General features: G+C 42.4%; 1 protein-coding gene across 1 annotated transcript in view; it reads right to left on the bottom strand.

Moving 5' to 3' along the window:
- The window catches only part of LOC123372070 (bifunctional heparan sulfate N-deacetylase/N-sulfotransferase 4-like), a 189,028-nt gene that overhangs the window by 15,159 nt on the left and 152,162 nt on the right, over positions 1-21,707 (bottom strand). Inside the window, exons 8-13 of the mRNA XM_045020049.1 lie at positions 20,751-20,933; positions 12,832-12,928; positions 9,810-9,933; positions 7,525-7,699; positions 5,749-5,919; positions 3,691-3,800 (exon numbers count right to left, since the gene is read on the bottom strand). Coding sequence (XP_044875984.1) covers positions 3,691-3,800; positions 5,749-5,919; positions 7,525-7,699; positions 9,810-9,933; positions 12,832-12,928; positions 20,751-20,933 — 860 coding nt within the window. The remainder of the gene's footprint in view (positions 1-3,690; positions 3,801-5,748; positions 5,920-7,524; positions 7,700-9,809; positions 9,934-12,831; positions 12,929-20,750; positions 20,934-21,707) is intronic.

A 21,707-nucleotide genomic window follows, 5' to 3' on the forward strand; every position in this document is an offset into this window, starting at 1 on the left:
TCCTCCTAGCTCCCACAAACACTTAGCTTACCTTTTATGATGAAGTGGAAATTTTCTGTTGTATTTTTACGATGCCTAAGTATGCCTCAGTTTCCTCTGCATTTTGTATGGCTAGCTGTGGGGGAGGGAAGGACTCCCCTCTCTGGGGAGGCTGGGAGACATACATATGAATGTCGTCTAGCTGTCTGGGCCTGAATGGGTCATTAAAAAAAGAACTGGTGGAGGTTGACTCCAAATAAATGGAAAAGCTAAGAAGACTATGGAAAACTCAATCACCAGGACATTGCCACCTAGCAACCAATGACCAAGAGGGTTATGGATTTTCCCAGCTCTCAGCAGGGAAGCTCAGAAAAGACCCCAACTTGAGAACGAAGGACTGGGAAGGTGTGAAGTGGAAGGATAAGAGTTGGCTGCTGGGGCTGACCAAGAGAGCTTGAAGAATGGGGTTCATTACAGTTTGGCTGGGCTCTGGGCTAACCAAAATGGACTTGCTCTGTGCTTTAACCTTTCTTTCTCTGTGCTAACTTAAGGTCTTCTTATGCTGTGTTCCAGTTGGCTAATAAACCCTACTGTTTTGACAAAGCTGTTTGAGTATCGTTACAAATAGTTGGTGAGGTGCATTAATCCCCAAAGACTGTACAAATCTCTACCAAGAGCTTATCTCAGTTGGACTTGCTGATCAGAGCTCACGGTGTGAAGAAGCAGTGCTGAAGGCCCAGAGGTTCAGTCTAAGGAGGTGATGAGGCCTAACCTGTGCAAGGAGAGACAGACCCCTTGGGGGTCTGGCACACTGAAGGAGTTCCTCCTAGAAACTGTTTCAAAACTGGAAATGTAGCACCAATCCTGTGGATTGTGACATCTTTCTTTAGCATTTTTTCACTTGAGGATCACAGAGCATATTTACAGATAGGAATTAATTCTTACAGCATTAGTTTAATTTCCGTTTTTACAAATGCATCAGAATAATAAAAGGAAAACCCAAGTCTGGTTTAGTAGTGTATGTGAAGGATGACAGGTTAGGATTTAATTCTGCACTCAGTGCTAGATGGAGTGCTTACTAACTACTGAATATTTACTTCTGTGCAGGGCCATAAGCAGCACTTATGTCTCACTTGCATCCTATTTTGAGAGCTTCAGTAGCATTTAAGCATTGCACAGCCCTTATTCTTTGCACCAGGGTGAATTTTACGCTCCTGTGAGAAGCCATATTGATTTTTATGGATTACTCATGGCAATAAGCTTGTTGCCCAGTACTGTTTGCACAATTGGGTCCTTGAATTGCATTCTGACAATTTTAAAAATGTGTGTTGTATGCTTAATAAACAGCAATGACTTTGAAGGAGCCTATCCAATCGATTTTATATTGACATTCTTAATGTGAAGCTACCGCATTGTTTAATGTTGTTTCCTCTTCCATGCAAACCTATGTGTTTCCTCCACACACTTGCCTTCTCAATGTTTCTGAATTGTGATTGTATAATTTTATAGAACTGTTTACAACTCATTTTCCTGTTTAAATAAAGGCAATGGACCAACTTTATACTTGGTGTGTGACTCCTCTGACTTCAGTTTAGTTACCGAAGGGAAAATTTTGTCCCCAAATATATTGAAAACACAACAAAAGGCACGCAAGATGAGCAGTGTGGCAGGTGTGCAAACATCAGGAGCTTAGCTGTGTATTCAAAACTCCTGCCAGCGCTTTGTACACATTATGAACCAAGGACTTACAAAATTACATTCCAGAAAATGAAACTGTTTACCTAGGAAAACCTATTTTGAAAAGCAATGTTTTTAAGAGACTTTTTTTTTTTAAAAGAAGAAGCCTGCACAATTCTGGGCTTATACTTAGTATAATGATCAGTATAACCCACAAAGTGTTGTTTGTTCTGAAAAAGATTGAAGAGGAACCATTGTAGTCTTACCCTCACTTTAAAGTCGAGGCAATGTGTGGGAGATGAAAACTCCCTGCTGGAGTTATGTCATTCCTATGGTTGTATCATTCTTATGTATCATTCCTCCCTGTATCATTCCTATGGAGGTGGAAGTGTGTAGAATTTGCTTCTCCTCCCTAACTATGGACTGGATACGGATTACTACCCCAAGCCCTGCAGACATAGGAATCTGTAGGAGGCAATGGCCACCCAAGCAGATGCTGAATGTTTGCACATTGGCTTTGGGGACCCACTGTAGCCCTTCACCTTCCTAAGAGGCTGTTGGTTTCTTGGCTCCAATACAGTACTTGCCCCTGGGATTCAACTGTAAGTGAGGTTCTCCAATGTGGAAAAACCCAGTGTAAAAGCTTCTTGCTTATTTACTACTGGTCTGGGAGGGTTAATATCCACCCAATCCAAATTCCTGCAGAGATCCCAGAGCTGATGGGGATCTCTCTGCAGAGACTGGGAAAGGACAGGGAGATAGTTAACCACCCTTTCATGTGATCCATCATCCAGGGGAAATCTATACCCGTCGGGTCTCCTACATGTGTAGATCTCAGACCTGAACTGAACTCATTACAGGCACTTTGGTAAGAATTTCACTGATCCATGGCTATTGAAATCAATGGAAAGTGTATCAAAGGCCCACTAGACAGGGAGGATATTCCTCTGATTGCTTTTGGGACTCACACTGGGGGATGAGCTTACACTAAATATTATAGGCTGCCTGACACTTCCCATTATAAGATCCTCTTTTCAGTTGCTTATAACTTCGCCAAACTTTAAAGCTGAAATTTTCCCTGTTGGGTGTTTTCCTCGGGCTGAATTTTTGGGGAAGTTTCAACAAAGCTGTTTCTGAGAACAAGATTAGGGAAAAATACATTACTTTACCCATATTAAAAAACCACAACTCTTACAGTTGAAGGGAAACTCATGATTAAGGCTGTTAAATGATGCACTAGGTAACTGGATTCTATCACTGCCTCTGCCACAGATTTTCTGTGTGATTCTGAACAAGTCCCTTAAACCATACTTTTCACAGGTGATTACTAATTGAGTGTTTCTCTTTTTCTGGGTGCCTGACTTGAGATCCTAGTGTTTGATTTGCAGAGGTGCAGTTGCAGTTGTGAATGCTCAGAAGTCAGTAGGAGCTCTGCTTTGAATAGATGAAATGCTATATAATGCTAAGAATGCTCAAAAATCAGGCCAGATGCATCTCAAATTGGGCATGCACGATTATGTGTATTTATGACTTTGGTGTCTGCGTCTCAGTTTCCTATCTGTAAAATGGGGATAATACCCCATCACCTTTTAGGGCTGTTGTGAAAAATAACCTGAATAATGTTTGTGAAGTACTTAAAAACTACAGTGAGGAGCACCATAGAAATAACCATGAAGAAATTAATAATTGTGTCTTCAGAGCAGAGTTTGGATGTGGTGAAGTAAATAAGTTCTGGGGCCTCACATTGAGCTATGGATGTGGGGAGAAATGGACTAGTTGTTCATTCAGTGAGCACCGTCTATCCTGTGCACTGAATGAGGCAGGGGTCGTATAGGGAAAATAGTATGTGATCATGTAATGAAAGACTGCATCAGAATGGATATACACAAGGCGGATGATTTTTGAATGCTTGACCTTGCAACCTTAATATTCTTTTAATGTCATTTTTTGTTTGTAACTGATGATAAATTGTCCCTGGGAAGTATGGATGTACATAATCATATACAACAGAAGAGATTAAAGGTACAGACTCACGTTAGAGCTTCAGAGTAATTATAATGAGGTGAGACTCCCAGAAACTTCTGCACTTCATCCATCACTGTAGCTGGGTCACTTCTTAGCTGCTGTCCATCAATAATTAGCAACTGTAAGGATAGATTGTCTATTTAAGACAAAAGACTCAGTTCAATAAACTAAGCTACCTCACTTCCTCTGTGACATAATTGAAGGCAAGGTGGATTTGAAGTAATATGGTATCATTAGCAGTTGTGCAATTCTGCTGTTTCTAGCCTTAATTTCTTTCAGCTCTGCATCATGCTGGAGATGTATAGTCTTGCATCTGAGAACTGAGGGAATTGCTTGGGTGCCTACCTTGTTCCCCCCAATATAGTTATTTTTGCATTCACAGGCAAAGAATAAAATCAAAATCGCAAAGATTTACAGAATACTGAGAAAAATGGATTTTAAAAAGCTTGATCAGATAAGTCAGACATACAAAACATTCAAAAGCATTAAAATACACACTGAGCTTTCAGAGAGATAAGCATGTAAATATCTAGTATACCTCTACCCCGATATAATGCCACCCGATATAACACGAATTCAGATATAACATGGTAAAGCAGTGCTCCAGGAGGGAGGGGGAAAGGGGTGCTGCATGCTCCGGTGAATCAAATCAAGTTCGCTATAATGCCGTTTCACCTATAACGCGGTAACATTTTTTGGCTCCCGAGGACAGCGTTATATCGAGGTAGAAGTGTAATTAAATAGTAACCACTATGCAGATGCAGTAGATTGACACTATCTAATAATCAATATGTAATTATTACAGATCTTTCAAAAGTACGTTAACAAAATCTGGTATGATGCAAAGCTACCTCAGTGCTGAACTGGACTTTGAGTCTAGCTGGTAAAGTTATATATAGAAGCTTTTGCAGTACAGAACTGTACAGATAATAACTAACTTGGATGGGTGTGTTTCATATTTATTGTGAGGGCTTATGAATTATTGACTGTTTGAGTGCACATTAATAAGCACAATAAGTGCACTCTCTGCATGCACACTATAAAGAAAGAGTTCATATTGTTGTGTATCTTGTAAAATTAATCACTGCAACTAGGCAAACGCGCTGGTAACCAATTTTACAAGAAATATGCCAATGTGCACCTGCATGCCTAAGAGCAAGGTCTGCATTCACTGTGATGAAATTAACTACTGCAGGGGGGAGTAACCTTAACATATGTCTTAGGAGCAGGAGGGTCAGCCTTAAGAACAGAGAATGCAAACAGGTAATTGGAGTCCTGGCTCTCTTGAGGACCCAGAATCCCATGCATGTTCTGAAATTTGTGGGACAGCGTTGTCCCCCTCCCTTAGCAGGACCAGAGAGGGAGTAAACAACTCGTTGTAGGAAGTCCTACCTGCCATAGATCCCCCAACTTGCAGGCATATTTTTTTGGGAACTTTGCATCCCATGCAAACTCTGCTGCTCGTAGGCCGGTACTTGTTGCCTATCAAAAGAGAAGCAGGACTAAAGGGAGAAGATACAGGTCACTGAAAAACCCAGCCCTCCTCTTACTTACTAGCAATGGGACTGGTCTATTTCCCCCTTTGTAGTTCAACTTGAAGCCATGGAACAGAAAAGGCCAGCCATGGACAGAAACAGATCCTATAGCTCTTTTTGGCTTTCTAGCACTTAGACTAGCTAGAAGACACAACGTGTGCTTCCTAGTTTCATCACAGAGTTTCTTTAAGTCCTGGTCAGATGAGGCAGTCATAGGGAAGATTGCTTACTAACTTGCCTATACCTTTTCCTTTCATACCCATTTTTCTTTGTAGGGGCAGAAGGTATGATTGAGAGTATGGAACATCCATAGGTGTGTGTTGTGTTAACCTGTTTTTTGTCAGGAAATAGGTATTCTGGGAGGGTTTTTGTAAAGATGAATTTTACCTAAGCATGTGTTTATATAGCTATCCTTGAATTTTTTCCCAAAATCAATGAAAAAGCATCACAAGATTATATGCGATAATGGTATACGTTGAGATTGTTGTTCCCAAAATCAGTGAGATTTGTGAAATGGCTAGCAGGAAATTACCTGGGAAGTGGGAAAGTGAGTTAGCCATCTTTCTATATGGGTAGCGTACCACCCAGGGATCAGACATCTCTTCTGGAGAGTCCTTAACTCTGAGGGAGCCCAATGGTCTGATGTAATCACTTCATAGAAATTGAACTTCAGAGCAGCAGGGTCCTCATGAGATCGCTGGTGCTAGCATACAAAATTGAGAGACAAATAACTGTAATTAGCTAATAAATTAAGCCATAATTGAGTAAAAAAGTGAAAACTGTAGTATTTCAGACTTCCAAACATAGTTAAGAATTTAGCAAATTGTAGCTTCACTGATATTGTGTTAATATAATGAAATATCCTAGATGGATAATGGTCTCATTTTCAAATGTTAGTAGTGGCTATCATACCCTTAATAATAACATCACCACCACCATCACCATACACATTACCCAACCACCAACCAAAAACCTATGGCTGTTTCAGTGGAAGAAGATTATCGGTGGTTCTCTCCATTCTCAGGTGTTGTGGGCTTGAGGAAGGAGAGCACTTGGTGAAATTATGTGGCCTGTACTATGCAGGAGATCAGACCAAGTGATCCATTCCAGCCTTAAAAATCTGAGAATCATCTATTTTATTAAGAAGGGATATTACCCACACACTCAGATAACTGTTTGTAGAGACCAACAAGCCCATGTTTAAACCATATAGAGCCTAATTTATTGAAATATTCAGAACTGGTAGCATTTCACACATACTTTTGCAATCTCTTGGCAAAGGCATGCACCAGCTAGTGCAAGGCAGTGGAGAATCAGGCACTAGAGCTGCATATACATTAGGAACAGTTGGACCCTTAGTTCGCCACAAGTGCAGCTCTACATTTTGTAGCACAGTTGGCAGTTGTTGCGTAGACAGGACACAGCCGTCTACCATCTCAGACTGAAGTTTAGGGTGACCAGATAGCATGTGTGAAAAATCAGGGGGTGGGGTGGGGAGGGTAATAGGTGCCTATGTAAGACAAAGCCCTTAATAACAGGATGCAGGGGCGGCTCCAGACCCCAGCACGCCAAGCGCGTGCTTGGGGCGGCATGCCGCGGGGGGCGCTCTGATGGTCGCCGGGAGGGCAGCAGGCGGCTCCAGTGGACCTCCCACAGGCCTGCCTGCGGGGGGTCCACTGGAGCCGCGGGACCAGCGGACCCTCCGCAGGCACGCCTGCGGGAGGTCCACCGGAGCTGCGGGACCGGCGACCGGCAGAGTGCCTCCCGTGGCATGCTGCCCTGCTTGGGGAGGCGAAATGTCTAGAGCCGCCCCTGACAGGATGGTCCCTGTAAATTTGGGACGTCTGATCACCCTACTACAGTTCTGCCAGTGTTGGGATTGATGGTGCCGCACTGATGGAGAATTACAGGTCCAAATTCTGCCAGGGTAGATGCAGTCAGAGGGCCTGCTTCTCCACTGTCTTCTGACTTGTGTAATCTTTTGTGAATGTGCTCAGGATGGGGCTGGAAGTAGTGTCAACTGGAGTGGTGAACTAAGCGCTTTATATTGTTATTTGCAAACCTTATCATAAGGTATCAGAATTTTTCTACTTTATGCCTAGTTTAACTTTATAGATGACTCTTTTGGCATTGCTCTGGCTATTTCATTTGTCTGCACAAATATGTCAAGTTGCTAAATATGTCTGAACCTTTTTTTAAAACACAGGTGTTGATTATTATTTTTTTTGAGCCAACCCACCTCTGCTCTGGAAGGGGTGTGCATTAGTTTTTTATTTCATTGCCCGTTTCTCAGTGGCAAGTTCCCTACCTGATACCAGGAGTATGCCCGATCTGATGGGTCAATGAGAATGGTGATGATCTTGGCCTTGGGGACCAGGGAAGCTGCTCGTCTGGGTGCCTCCCCTGAATGGAAGTAGTTGGCACTTTTCTCAAACAGAAAGTCAGTGGTGACATTCAAAGGGGTAGGGAAGAAATCCATGTACCTGGGGAGAAGGAGACAATGATTTGAATTAAGAAAATATTAAATTGTCTTATGCATATATTCTGCATTTCATAGCACGTGGAAATGTTAATCTTCCAACGTAATTCACAAATGGAAGAAATCAAAACTCACCTGGGAAAAAGATTCATTCTAAAGTTGTAACAGTAACAAACACTGGCTGGGGGGTCAATGACGTGAACAGCTAAACACTGTGACTGTATTGGCAATGATTTCCACTAGTGATAAGGAAAGTACTAATTGTACTTATAATGAATATTCAGCAGATAACTGGAAATACTCTTTTTCCTAAGAGAGCATTTTTAACAATAAAAGTGTTGATGGAGATTCACATCTAAGCACTCCTCATTTGAAGTCAAAGTGTGCACAGATTAAAGATGTGAAGTGAGATTCTAGACTGTGCTTCTAGCAGGTGTTCCATGGCACCTGCCGCCCAATGGGAGGGGAGGGGAATGTGGCTTTAAGCCACCTTTGCATCCTCCCAGTTCTGTATTGCTCTGAGGAATGGAGTGGTCCCTGGCATAAATTAGAGAGTCTCCGGGGGCGGGAGAGGGGTGCAGTTGGCGGAGGATACTTGCGTTATAGCTATGGCAGCAGCGCTACCTGGAATCCAACCAGTGCTACATGCTTCAGTCCCAGAATGCTCCCTATGCCAGCCTGCATGTCTTCCTCAGTTGCCATGCTGGAGAAATTCTATCCTGGCTGCATCTGTGCCTTTTAAAGCCCCTAGCCCTACTGCACTCCCTTTACCTGGTGTAAACAGGCCAAAGTAGGGATTATAAACTCATCGCAGACATAAAAATTCTGTAGATGGAAAAACGTGGAATAAATTGTGACATGTTTGGTTTTGCACTTCTAATCTAATTTGCCGATTGTGGGCCAGTCAATGGAGCTGCACTGACTAACATCAGCTGAAGCGCTGGTCCTTTGTATTGTGCAGAGCAAGATGAATGTTTTAGAAACAAAGTCAATATAGAATCATCCCCTGCTTCTTCTTCCTGCAATGTCACTATAGGTTCGTTATGCCATATATTATTTGAATGCTTCCATGGATATAGGCCATGCATCCAGATGTATATTGGGATTAACAAAATAAATCTGCAACCTCCCTCATCTTTTGTTATGATACAATCTCTACATGTTTCAGATATAAACAAAAACTACAAAAATAGACATGCATCTTACAATGGAATTCAGCTAATAAAAGGCATCTGAATTCTGGTAATATCAACAGCAATATGAAACATGCTCCATTATGTAGTATGAAAAAATGCGCAATGAAGCGTTTCCATCTTCTGGGTTTTCACAACATTTTTAACCTAATAATTCAATATTTCTCTTAAACTAAGTGTAGCCATTGTGATAATGCTGTTTTCAGTGATGTTGTGTAGTCTGTTTCTATTCTTCATTGCAGTGTATTATAGTTTTGTATGATTTAAACAATTCAAGAAGATTGGTCTTTTAATATACATATATTTGTCAATGTTCTTCCTACATATTAGCTTTGCTATAAGTATGAAGACAGCTAGCAACTTTTGGTACATGAATCGTTACAAAATAATTTATTTAAAGATTAAAAACCCATGTTAAAGAGTTTGAGAGGAATGACAATCTAAAGTTCCTTATTAATGGCTCAATTCTGCCACGCTTTGTTATACTGAATAGTAATTTACTCCACAAGCAGTCTTAAGGCTAGATTATGCTACATTTACTCATGTACATTAAGACCCTATTTTACAAGTAGTTCAGTCTGAGAAAGGGTGGCACAATCTGACCTTTTAAAATGAGTATGATCATGATGAAATTGCAGAGTAAGGTATAACTCAGTGTGGGGAGAAGGCATCAGAATTGGGCTCTCTATTGTATTAGTTTACTAGAAACTATAACAGTTATTGTAACATCTAAATAAAATTAAGGGCAACACTTGATTAAGTGTCCCATCATTATGAATTAGTTTCTAATTCACTCTGATATTGCCAAGCATAACAAATTCATCTGGTAATTATGTGGTTGTCACATATACTTCTATAATTGTTCCATTGTGATTTAGCATGCGTTAATAATGGACATTTATTTTTTGTTAGTTTTCTTACCAGTCAATTCCCTTGTGATAGTTGTTTCCGTTGAAGAACTGAACTTCTTCAAAAGTTTTTGGACTAGGGAGATTACTGATGATAGAAGGATGCATAAGGAGAAATAAATAAAGTGCTGTTGTTCCTAAAAGGAGAAAAAAACCAAGACACAGGATTATTTGACATAGTTAGAAAGGGTAAGATACATCTAAAGTGTTTAAATGTAAGCAAGTATTTCTGAACAACTATGCACAAATGAAGAGGAACATTTTAAAAGCGTTTTTTTATAAGATAAATTCTCATTAATGAAAGGATGTCTTAGCATGCTGGAGTTTTAAATATGATCAGCTAATACACGCAAGTTTATTTGTTCTGTGGTCATTAACTCTTTCATTCTCAAGAATCCTAATTCTGCTCTGATGCAGGCATGAGGTTTCTCTTCCCATCAGAGGAAGCCACGTTTGTACATACAATGGCAGAAATTGGCCCTAAATTTTGCAACATATTTCATGTTAAAACAAAGCATGTTTTCTACAGCTTTTCATAAATAATTGTTGTAGGACTGTTTTCATTTCTTTCAGTCTTTGTAAATATCTGTTATCTCCTCTGGATTGCTAGATGTTACATAACATTATCACTTAGGCAGAGGGTAATTCCCACCAAACTAGACTAAGGGTAAGTCTACACTACAAAATTAAGAAGTCCTAAGTTACATTGATGTACAACCACTGCAGTAATTAAGTCACTTTTGCACGTCCACACTATGCTCTTTGTGTCGGCAGTGTTCATCCTCACCAGGAGCACTTGCACCAATTTAACTATTGTGGGACAGCAACAATCAATGTAAGCAACACAGTGTCTACACTGACACTGCATATGCTTAACTATAGTGACCTAAGCAGCGCCTCTTGAGGAGGTGGAGATATTAAGTCAGCATAGTGAGCAAATAGCATCGGTTAGAGATACATTTTAATGTAGATGCTTACAGAGTTAGACCAGACCTAAATGTCATAAGTATCTGGGATGGCCTCTTTGTAGGAATCACTAAGAAAGACAGTTTCATGCTAGCTATTTTGCGACTGGAAATAAAAAGTGTGGTGTCACATGAGCTTGCAGCAGAATTTCTTTTTAAACTTTCTATTAATTGATTATACACTATTTAAAACGGCTCTCTTTTTAAAGATTTTTTTTCACATCTTACATCCAGGTTGAGATTTATGGTGACTTGGTTGAGAAATGTATATATTTTTTGTTTTTTTTTAAAAAGAGAACAGGAATTTAAAGGTATATTCTCGAGGGAATGCCTAATGCTGAGATCAACAGCAATTAGTGTATCAATGACTATCACTGACTCATCCTGGTCTGTTTACATTGTCAGTGGCAGGTAGGGTTATGTATAACTCCATGCAGCAGTGAAAAACAGGCCACATCCATGTTGTGGTGTGTAGCTACATGTGGCAGTGAATGCTCTGGCCAGGGGGTGGCAGCAGGACACTACACTGTTAAAAATAGCAGTGTAGATGAGTTTATGTAGACAGCTGTGTAGGGTACATACCCTAAGGTTCTGCATGTCTTCACTCATCTAAGCAGTGCCTCACTGTCTACACTACTATTTATACTCATACTCTGGGGAGGTGCAGTGTCTGTACTCTACACACACATATGTGTAGACATAGTCTATGCAACCTTGGGAAACTTCTCTTTGCCTGGGCTTCCATCTTCTGTAAGATGGTGATAATATTAACTATCCCACAGATGTGTTTGTTGGGTTTAAAGTTTATAAAGCACTTTGACATCCCCAAGTGAAAGGGACTATATAGGTGATAAATACTCTTATTTAGGATTGCAAACATTGTGAAGATATTTGGTCAGAGCTCTTAATAGTTACCTTATCTTTGTGTCTCACAGCATAACAACATGTGTGTTTGTTATGAATGTTTGTTCTACTTTCTGACTACTTCCATATTACAAGTCTACTAAATGCAGAACACATTGACACAAAACTTAAATCAGTTTCTGTGGAAAAATGATTACATGAGATCTATATAAATACCTAGCTGTTGTATAGTGCTATTCATCTTTAGATCTCAAAACACTTTACTAAGGAGGTAGGTATCAACTGTAGAAAATATAAAATAATTTAATTTATGAAAATATCATGAGTGAAATGCTTTAACTCTGATTGTCCTTCAACTCCTGAGAAAGTAATCAGGACAAAATTATTCCTTACATTGGTGTATACTGAGTTCTGGTAATTGGCCATATTTGGTTTCTAGTTTTTCTAACTGCATTGTTTTTATTATGGTGGAATGTAATGCTGCACCTTCTCTATGAATTAAATTCTCTTCTGTACAGAGTGCCAGTAGAAAAGCTGAGTGCTACCGAAATCCCATTTTAAAATAGGGCACGTCTTGTGCTGACCCTATGCGGGGGGGCGAATTTGCCCCTGTATTCTGAAAATTGCATTGGAATAAAGCACGGGAACATGATCTGAAACATAGCCTAGTATTTTGATGTGCAGCCTCCCTTGTAATGAGGCTAACTGCTCCCACCCAAAAGTTATCACCAACATAGTCAATCCCATAATTACTAGGGGAAAAGTTTTCCTTTAGTTTAATAGGAAGGAGTATAACTGCAAAGTGTTGCTATTTTGACCTCATGAGCCTTTCCAGTTCAAAGAAAGGTATTATTAAAACTATCCAAGCCCCTTGAGTCTGCAAAATCAACTTGAATTCCCATGAGAATAGGCATTTTTGTGAGATATAACAATACATCTGGTAGGAGTACTATGACAACAACCTGGGCTTGGTTCTAAAAGTGGCTGATGGTTCGGAAAGAGAGTTTCTATTTTATCCAAGCCACTTTCTCCCCATAAGCAATGGAAGAGTTAACAGCAGCAATCAGTTTCTATTCAGAATGCATTACCTCTATACATTTGAGTTTACTCTATCATGCATTATTCCAAAATAAATATGTACAACACCAAAAAGTGGGCTACAATATGCTTAGACTCACACCCTCTAGTCAAGTCATTGCAATTCACCTGTTTTCTGAGGTCCAATCACAAGAAATTTTGGAAGATGGTAACAAGTTTTATCTCTGGACCAGATATCCCTATGCCGTTTATCATCACATGGATTCTGAGGGGGAAAAAAGACAATTATTTCTGCCTCACTGGAAGAAATTTCAAATGCCCTGATGCAGTAGGGATTTACACACACACTTAATTTTATGCACTGGGGTGAAAACCTAGCATGGTTGAAGTCAGTGGCAACACTTTTCAAATTTCACCCCAATAATTCAGTCCTGCAAGGAACTAAGCACTCTGGCCCCAACCGATGAATCAATTAAGAATGCAAGGCACATGCTTGAGCGTTCTGGCACATTGGGATCAAAATGTTCCATATGTTGCAGGATCAAGACCTAGAGTAATCCCAATTAAATCAGTAAAGTTGAGCAATTGTGTACATTTTGCAGGATCAGTGTCAAAATGAAAATCGTGTGAGGCTATAACATTTCCTTCTTTCTCCCTATGTATTACGTGCATGGGCCTTCTATGTTTATAGATTCATCGATTTTTAAGCCCAGAAAATATCTCCTCCATAACAGGCCGGAAAATTTTACCAAATGGTTCCTGCATCAAGCCCATAACTTCTGGCTGAGCTATAATATCACTTCAGGTGTCCAGCTTCTCTTAGAATCAAGGCCTCAAAATAAGCATAGTGTTGTTACAATGGGGTCTGAAATACAGAATGCAATAAGGGAACTCAGAATACTCATTTACATTAGGGTGTAAATGTGATTGGCACTTTGTAAATGGATAGGCAGATGGACTGATATAGATAGATAAATGTAATTTCTTCCCTCCCCATTCTAAATAAGCATTTGAAAACTAAGACGGGAGGTTATTTTGATACAAATGTTCACAGTAAGTAAAGAAAGAAGTGAATTTCAGTATTTCTGCTGGAAATGCTTACATACTCATACAGTCAGGAATAGGCACACCATGAGAATTACCTGACCAATCACAACTACACACAGCTCAAATGAGAAGATTCACTATTAATCCATAAAATAACAGGGCCAACTCATTAGCTGGTATAAATCAGTGTAGCTCAGCTAAAATAAATTAATTTACACCTGATACAAGGTATGTCCCCAGATTTTAAGTTTATTACAGCTGGTCAGCATTTTTCAAACACAAAAGTTTTGAAATAGAAAATTGAGGGAGAATACTCATTCATTCTTAAGTTTGTTATTTTTAAAGTCTTAATCCAGAAAGTCTTTTTTGCTTTTACTCCCTGCCCACCCCACAGCCCATTTTCATTTTTCCATTTTTTTAAAAATTGAATAAATTTCTCATTTTTCAAAAAAATCTAAAAAGATTAGCCTAATACATTTGAAGTGAAATCTGCTTGCAGATATCCATGCGTATAAAATAAAGCGAAATTAATTGATCAAGTTGTTTGCTCTTCTAGTGACTGAAAGTCATCACGATACAATTCTGTATGGTGCAGTTTACAACATGAGTCGATGGTTATAATTCAGTTCCTAGGGGACTGATATCCACAACATAATTAAAAGTCTTGTTGACCGACAATCTCTTCTCTGAGGCATAGGGCCTGTACTACCTTCTCATCCCTATAGGAAATCTCTCTAAGGCCTGGTCTACACTAGGATCTTAAATCGAATTTAGCAGCGTTAATTCGAACTAATCGCTCAACCGTCCACACCAGGAAGCCATTTAATTCGAACTAGGGGGCTCCTTAGTTCGAATTTGGTACTCCACCCCGACAGGTGGAGTAACGCTAAATTCGCACTTGCTAGCTCGAATTAGGCTAGGTGTGGATGCAAATCGAACTTAGTAGCTCCGGGAGCTATCCCACAGTGCACCACTCTGTTGACGCTCTGGACAGCAGTCGGAGCTTGGATTCTCTGACCAGCCACACAGGAAATGACCCGGGAAAATTTGAATTCATTTTCCTGTCTGGGCACTTTGAATCTGACGTCCTGGCTGGACATCGGGGCGAGCTCCGCAGCACCTGCAACGATGCAGAGCTCTCCAGCAGAGGAGTCAGCCCAATGCAAGAATAGAAAGAGATCCCCAGCATGGACAGACCGGGAAGTCCAGGATCTGATCGGTGTGTGGGGCGAGGAGTCTGTGCTGTCGGAGCTGCGCTCCAACAAGCGTAATGCAAAGACCTTCGAGAAGGTCTCCCAAGCCATGACACAGAAAGGATACAGCCGGGATGCGATGCAGTGCCGCGTGAAAGTCAAGGACCTGAGGCAAGGCTATCAAAAAGTCAGAGCGGCAAACAGACGCTCCGGAGCACAGCCCCAGACATGCCGCTTCTACGAGGCACTGCATGCCATTCTCGGTGGGTCTGCCACCACTGTCCCACCACTGACCGTGGACTCAGTGGATGGCATAGTGAGCCAGGACAGTTCCTACTCGATGTTCGCCGATGGGCAAGACGACGAAGGGTCCGTGGAGGAAGGCGCAGGCGACAGCGAACACAATGCCGCTTTCCCTGACAGCCAGGATCTGTTCCTCACCCTCACAGAGATCCCCTACCAACCCTCACCGGCCGTGAACCCGGACTCAGAGTCAGGGGAAGGATCAGGCGGTAAGTCGTATAAACAAGAAAATATTTATTTGCTCGAAAACATGTATACCAAAAATATAAATTCTATCTATAAATACTATATCTAAAAGTTTTTAAAGGGAAACTAAACGAACAGTAGGTCTACACAGATTGGGATGGAACAATAGTCCTCCATGGACAATTCCACAAATGCTTCAAACAGTTCCTCAAATACCCTCCGCAGGAGGTTTCGAGGAAGAGGTGCCCTATTTGGTCCTCCGGTGAAGCTCACTCTTCCACGCCACGACATCCTCAGATACAGGGGAACCATCGCCTCTACCAGCATGGCCGCGTAGGGTCCCGGTCGGTGAAGTGCTTCCCTTAACATCCTTTCTTTCTGCACTCGAGAGACACGCCTCAGGGTAATCTCGTTACTGAAGTGCTGCATCTAATTAGGGCAATTAGCGAATAGTTACTGTTCTTAATGGTTTACTTATACTTTGCATAACAAAGCCCCGCGCTTAGCAGCCACGTGCTGTAGGCCACACAGGAAAAGCATACATTGATCTTTCCCCTGCAGTGTCGGGAGTGGCTGCAAAAGGGTCATAGTATCTGATTTCCAGATTGCCGTTAGCACGACGGCACAGCTATCCGTTAACTGATAAGCATAATGTACTGTAAGGCTTACCAGGACTCTCTGCTAGAGGGATTCTGCTCTCTCTCCCGACTTCTCCGCTCTCCTGTGCAATGGCGCAGCCAATCAGAGCGTAGGCCAAAACGTTGTGCTTCTCTGGAGACCACGTGACACTTGTTGTCCGGTACGGTCTTCTTCATGGAAATTGACTAGACGGTGTTCACTGTTCGCGAAAATGTATCTGTACAAGGAAATCACTAACTTTCCCCATCACACAGCTTCGGGTCCTTCCCGGACTGCCCCGGCATCCCCCTCGCAGAGACTGGCAATGATTAGACGGCGAAAGAAGAAGACTAGGGACGACATGTTCGCTGAACTGATGGTCTGCTCCCGAGCAGAGGCTGCAGAGCAGAAACACTGGAGGGAGACCCTATGTGAGCAGCATCGCACACTCATGGAACGTGAGGATAGGTGGCGGCAGGAAGACCAGCAGACCACCCAAACGCTACTTGGTCTCATGAAGGAACAAACGGACACGCTTCGTCGCCTTGTTGATGTCCTGCAGGACCACAGGCTGGAGGACAGGGCCCCCCTGCAGTGTCTCTGCAATCGCCCTCACCAGCCAAGAAGTCCTGGCCCCCCCTCACCCAAAAGTACAAGACGGAGGGGTGGTAGAGGACGTGAGAACTGTCACTGAACCAGAGCAGAGCGGCCGTGTACCCCGCACTTCTCACGTTAGAAATTTGTAGAAGTGCTTCCCTTATAGGCTCAGCCAGTCCCAAATCCAAGGTTCATCCCCCCACTGTTTATTAGATTAATAAAAGCTGTTTGCTGTTAATCACTGTTTCCGTCATGTCTTTCCTGTCAGAGGATTTTTCGGTGTATGGGGTGGACAGGGGTTTCATACTTGCACGGTATAGCCTACAGTACCAGGGTACAGACTTGGGGAAAGGATCAACTGCGGGGCACACACACACTGCAGTCAGTAGGCACCAGGGTCATTCTGTGTTGTGTATGCTGCCCCTGTTCATTTCGTAATGTGTATAATTGTCCAGGGTCCTAGCGCCTGTCACGCCATTACTGTGAAGGCAGGCTGCCCTTACGATGCACTTGCAACGGATCCACGAGCCTATCCGCTGCCCTGAGCCCCAACAAGAGCCCTCATCCACGGACAGATAGTCACCCTTCTCCCACACCCATCACCCCTTCCCACGCAGAAACCCGCAGCCCACTGCCGTCATCCAAACCCCTATGCAAAGAAGGCACCACTCGCCCCTTCCTGCAAACCCTCCCCTTCATGCAGAACCACTGTCATCCGTCCCCCACCCCAGAGACCTATGTAGGAGCAGGAGGATGTCAGTCCTCTATGGAGGAAGCGGTCTGTACGTCAGTGCACACCGTGCCCAGCACAGTATGCGTCCATGTCTCAACACCAGAACAGAAATGCAAAGTAAAAGAAAGATTTATTAATAATGAGTGTAACAATTACTTTGCTTAAAAACGTGCTTTGGAAGTGGGGGAAACTTGGAGAACAAGGCATGTAGCCGCAGATCCAAATCGACACAAACTGACACAGGCCCAGGGTCAGTTTCTCTTGAAAGCAAGTGGAGAGTCATAGGTTACCCTGATCTCCGAGGAAACTTGCTTTCAAAGCCTCCCGGATACAGAGCGCTTCCCGCTGGGATATTCTCTCGGCACGGGTGTCTGGCTGAGCGTAAACTGCAGCCAGGCGATTTGCCTCAACCTCCCATCCGGACAAAAAGGCCTCGCCCTTGCTCTCACACAGATTGTGCAGCACACAGCAAGCAGCAATAACTACGGGGATATTCTTTTCGCTGATGTCCGAGCGAGTGAGTAAGCTCCGCCATCTCCCCTTGAGACGTCCGAAAGCACACTCCACCACCATTCTGCACTTGCTTAGCCGGTAGTTGAAGAGTTCCTTCTCACTGTCCAGGGCGCCTGTATAGGGCTTCATGAGCCAGGGCATTAGCGGGTAGGCTGGGTCCCCGAGGATCACTGTAGGCATCTGCACATCCCCAACCGTTATTTTGTGGTCCGGGAAGAAAGTACCTGCCTGGAGGAGTCTAAAGAGACCAGAGCTCCTGAACACACGCGCGTCATGAACCTTGCCCGCCCACCCGACGTTGATGTTGGTAAAACGTCCCCTATGGTCCACTAGTCCTTGCAGCACCATGGAAAAGTAGCCCTTTCGGTTAATGTACTCGCTGGCCTGGTGGGCCGGTGCCAGGATAGGGATGTGAGTCCCATCTATAGCCCCACCGCAGTTTGGGAATCCCATCGCGGCGAAGCCGTCTATGATGACCTGAACGTTTCCCAGGTTCACTACCTTTGAGAGCAGTTGCTCAACGATTGCGTGGGCTACTTGCATCACAGCAACCCCCACGGTAGATTTGCCCACGCCAAAGTGGTTCGCTACTGACCGGTAGCTGTCTGGCGTGGCAAGTTTCCAGAGGGCTATGGCCACTCGCTTCTGCACACTCAGGGCTGCTCGCATCCGGGTGTCCTGGCGCTTCAGGGCAGGGGCCAGCAAGTCACAGAGTTCAAGGAAAGTGCCCTTACGCATCCTGAAGTTTCGCAGCCACTCTGTGTCATCCCAGACCTGCAGCACTATGCGGTCCCACCAGTCCGTGCTTGTTTCCCGGGCCCAGAATCGCCGTTCCACACCATGAACTTGACCCATTGCCACCATGATCTCCACTGCCCGGCGTACCCTGCTTTCTGAGAGGTCTGCGCCACTCTCCTCACCGCGCTGCCGGAGCCTCCTCGCCCGATTTCTCAGTAGCTGACTGTTGCACAGGTGGACGATAAGGTGCGAGGAGTTGACAACGGCCATAAGTGCAGCGATGATCGCAGCGGGCTCCATGCTCGCAGTGCTGTGGCGTCCGCGCTGTAACCGACCAGAAAAGTGCGCGAACAGATTTCCCGCCGGCGCTTTCAGGGAGGGAGGGCGTTTGTGAGTGACGGTTGAATGATGACAGTTACCCAAAACCACCCTCGACACATTTTTCCCCCAGCAGGCATTGCGAGCTCTACCCAGCATTCCAATGGGCAGCGGGGAGTGCGGGAACTGTGGGATAGCTTCCCACAGTGCACCGCTTCCAAAGTCGACGCTGGCCCCGTGAATGTGGACTCAGAAATTCGAATTAGTGTATTTAGTATGGATACACAAATTCGACTTCATAAGGTCGAATCCACAAATTCGAACTAAGTTGATTCGAAATAGTCTTGTAGTGTAGACAAGGCCTAAGTCAAGGCTGATGTACAGCAGTCTGGAGAAGCTGGCACAAATCCTTCTCGTGCTCTATCTGTAGAGGACACTATTCTTTAGTTCTGCCAGTCTGATACGGTTCACAATCACTATAGCACTGATCAAGCAAATGAGTCAATGAGACTATTCATGTGCCTAAAATTAAAGCACTTGCCTAAGGGCCTTGCATGATTGAGGCCTAAGTTCGTTTTAGATTTAAAAGGAATAAAAATTAAGTATTAATAACCAAATTTCCATTTATGGTTAAAATTACCCATTACTATTATGCCTTCTAGCTATTCATGTTACTTATTAGGTGACAAAGAAGTTTCAAATATATAGTAGTTAGTGACAATTTAAATTTACATAATAAGCCAAAAGACGGGGAAAAAAAGAGAAATTTAGGATATTATTCAACACTAACTTTCTACTACATGTTAATGCAAAATAAAAATGTGTGAATAGAAAACCTGAAGAAAAAAGTAAGAGTTGATTATTCTTTCAAGAAGTTATTACACTGATGTTGCCTTTGCATAAGATCATAATGGAAGACCTGATTTGTTAATGCATTAAGTTAACCAAATATAATGGGACAAATTTTTAGCTGGTGCAAATCAGTATAGCTCTATCAATGGAAGCTAGGCCAATATATACATTAGCTGCAGATCTTGCCAAAACCAGTTAAAAACAAATTCTGCTCTCTTATACCACTGCAAATCTGGAATAAGTGCACATGTTTCCTTTGAGTTATTCTGGATTTACACTTGTGTAACTGAGAGTATGTTTTGGCATATCATGTGTTGAATCAGAGAGGAACCAGGAATATGTGATAATTATTTGACAATTGCAATCCTGGCCTTATGGGTAGCATTGGCGTTTATTTCAAATGGAGGTGGGAACTAGTCATTATTGAGTTGGGGTAAGACACTTCTTTATTTTCAAAGTAACTGTTTATGCTAATCACTATCTCCCATAGAGGATTTTTTCCTTGCTGTTTAAAGAAGGGGATATTGTATTCTGGAATCCTTACTATAGCTGCAGTGAGTTAATGCTAGTGATTCCATATTAATGGGCACAATGAATCTGCATTGTGGTAGATCTCACTCATCTCTCACTCATCTCTCACTATATCCAGTGCTCAACAATATACACATGTGATGCATCAAGAAAACAAGAGGGAAGAGGGATGGGAAGCCCAGATAAATAGCAACCAGCTGCTCTTAAAATGGCTGGTATTTGACTGAGTTTAAGCAAGTGCCCTGCTTTATCTATGCAGACCACACAACAGCTAACAAATATGCAAATATATTCTCAGTCAAAGCTGTTGTCTTTGAAGAAAATAAAATGAATCCAAAAAGGCATTTAAAACAAAATAAAATATCTTCATTTTTAATGTGTCTTTTTGCAAAAGATTTTAGAAGTGCATTGTAATTGAAGAATTATGAGTGGGACTATTGACAGGTATGTTATATTACCTGCCAGAGAGGGTCCTTTTGCTCAGGGAAGAGTTCAAAGTACTTGTGAGCCAGCTGAACTGGAGGCAGGGTCTGTAGTTTTAGGTTAGTCCAGCTCTTAACAAAGTTGGCCAGATTCAAAAAGGTATATAACCCCAGGCGGTCATTCCCGTAGTTGGACAAATGGGTCATGAAGATGCTGATCTGAAAGGTAAACAAAAGTGTTTTATAAAACAACAGCAGGACATCAATAGATGGCAGTAGCTGTACTTGGAAGATTGAGCCTTGTATTTTCCTGTAATAATTTAAAAAAAAAATCTAAACTAGCTGTACAATTAATTTGCACATTCACACTGTAACTGGGAGGCATGCCTGTTTGAAAGTTTTACAGCCTCAACTTTGTCTGCATCTGCAGCATCCCTTTAGAGTTCCCCAGTCCCACTCAAAGGATTTGTTCCTTCATCAGCTTCCCCATGAACTGACATTAAAATGCTACATTTAGACATTTACCCCTCTCTTTTTTTTAAGTTTAGAAACAAACCAAACAGTCCTGTACCCCATTTTTTCTGTTGATTTTAGTCCGACCTCTCTCAAACAGTATGCCTAGAAGAAGTTGATTTTTTCTGACCTTCCTCAATTGTCTTGTCTGCTATAATATTCATAGGTTCCTAGTACTTCCACAATTCATTGCACTCATATTTTTCACCCCAAGAAACTATGAAGCAAATTTACATCTTGTGAAAGTGCTGATAGCTTGAGCCAGGTCTGATACATTCAAATGCAGTGTAGGTTTCCTCACATAGCACTTGAACCTCCCCTCCTCTCCTCTCCTGAATTTTGTCTTTGTGAGAAGTTCCAGAAAAATCTTAAAGAAGACTGGGATCATTTATCTCGTAGAGACCATACATTGTGGGCTACAGGAATAACCAATTCCTCACCAGTGCAGATTAACCCATTTCCAATATGGCCACTTCAAAA

Source organism: Mauremys mutica, chromosome 5 (genome assembly GCF_020497125.1).
Source record: "Mauremys mutica isolate MM-2020 ecotype Southern chromosome 5, ASM2049712v1, whole genome shotgun sequence".
In the NCBI taxonomy this organism is placed as follows: Eukaryota; Metazoa; Chordata; order Testudines; family Geoemydidae; genus Mauremys; species Mauremys mutica.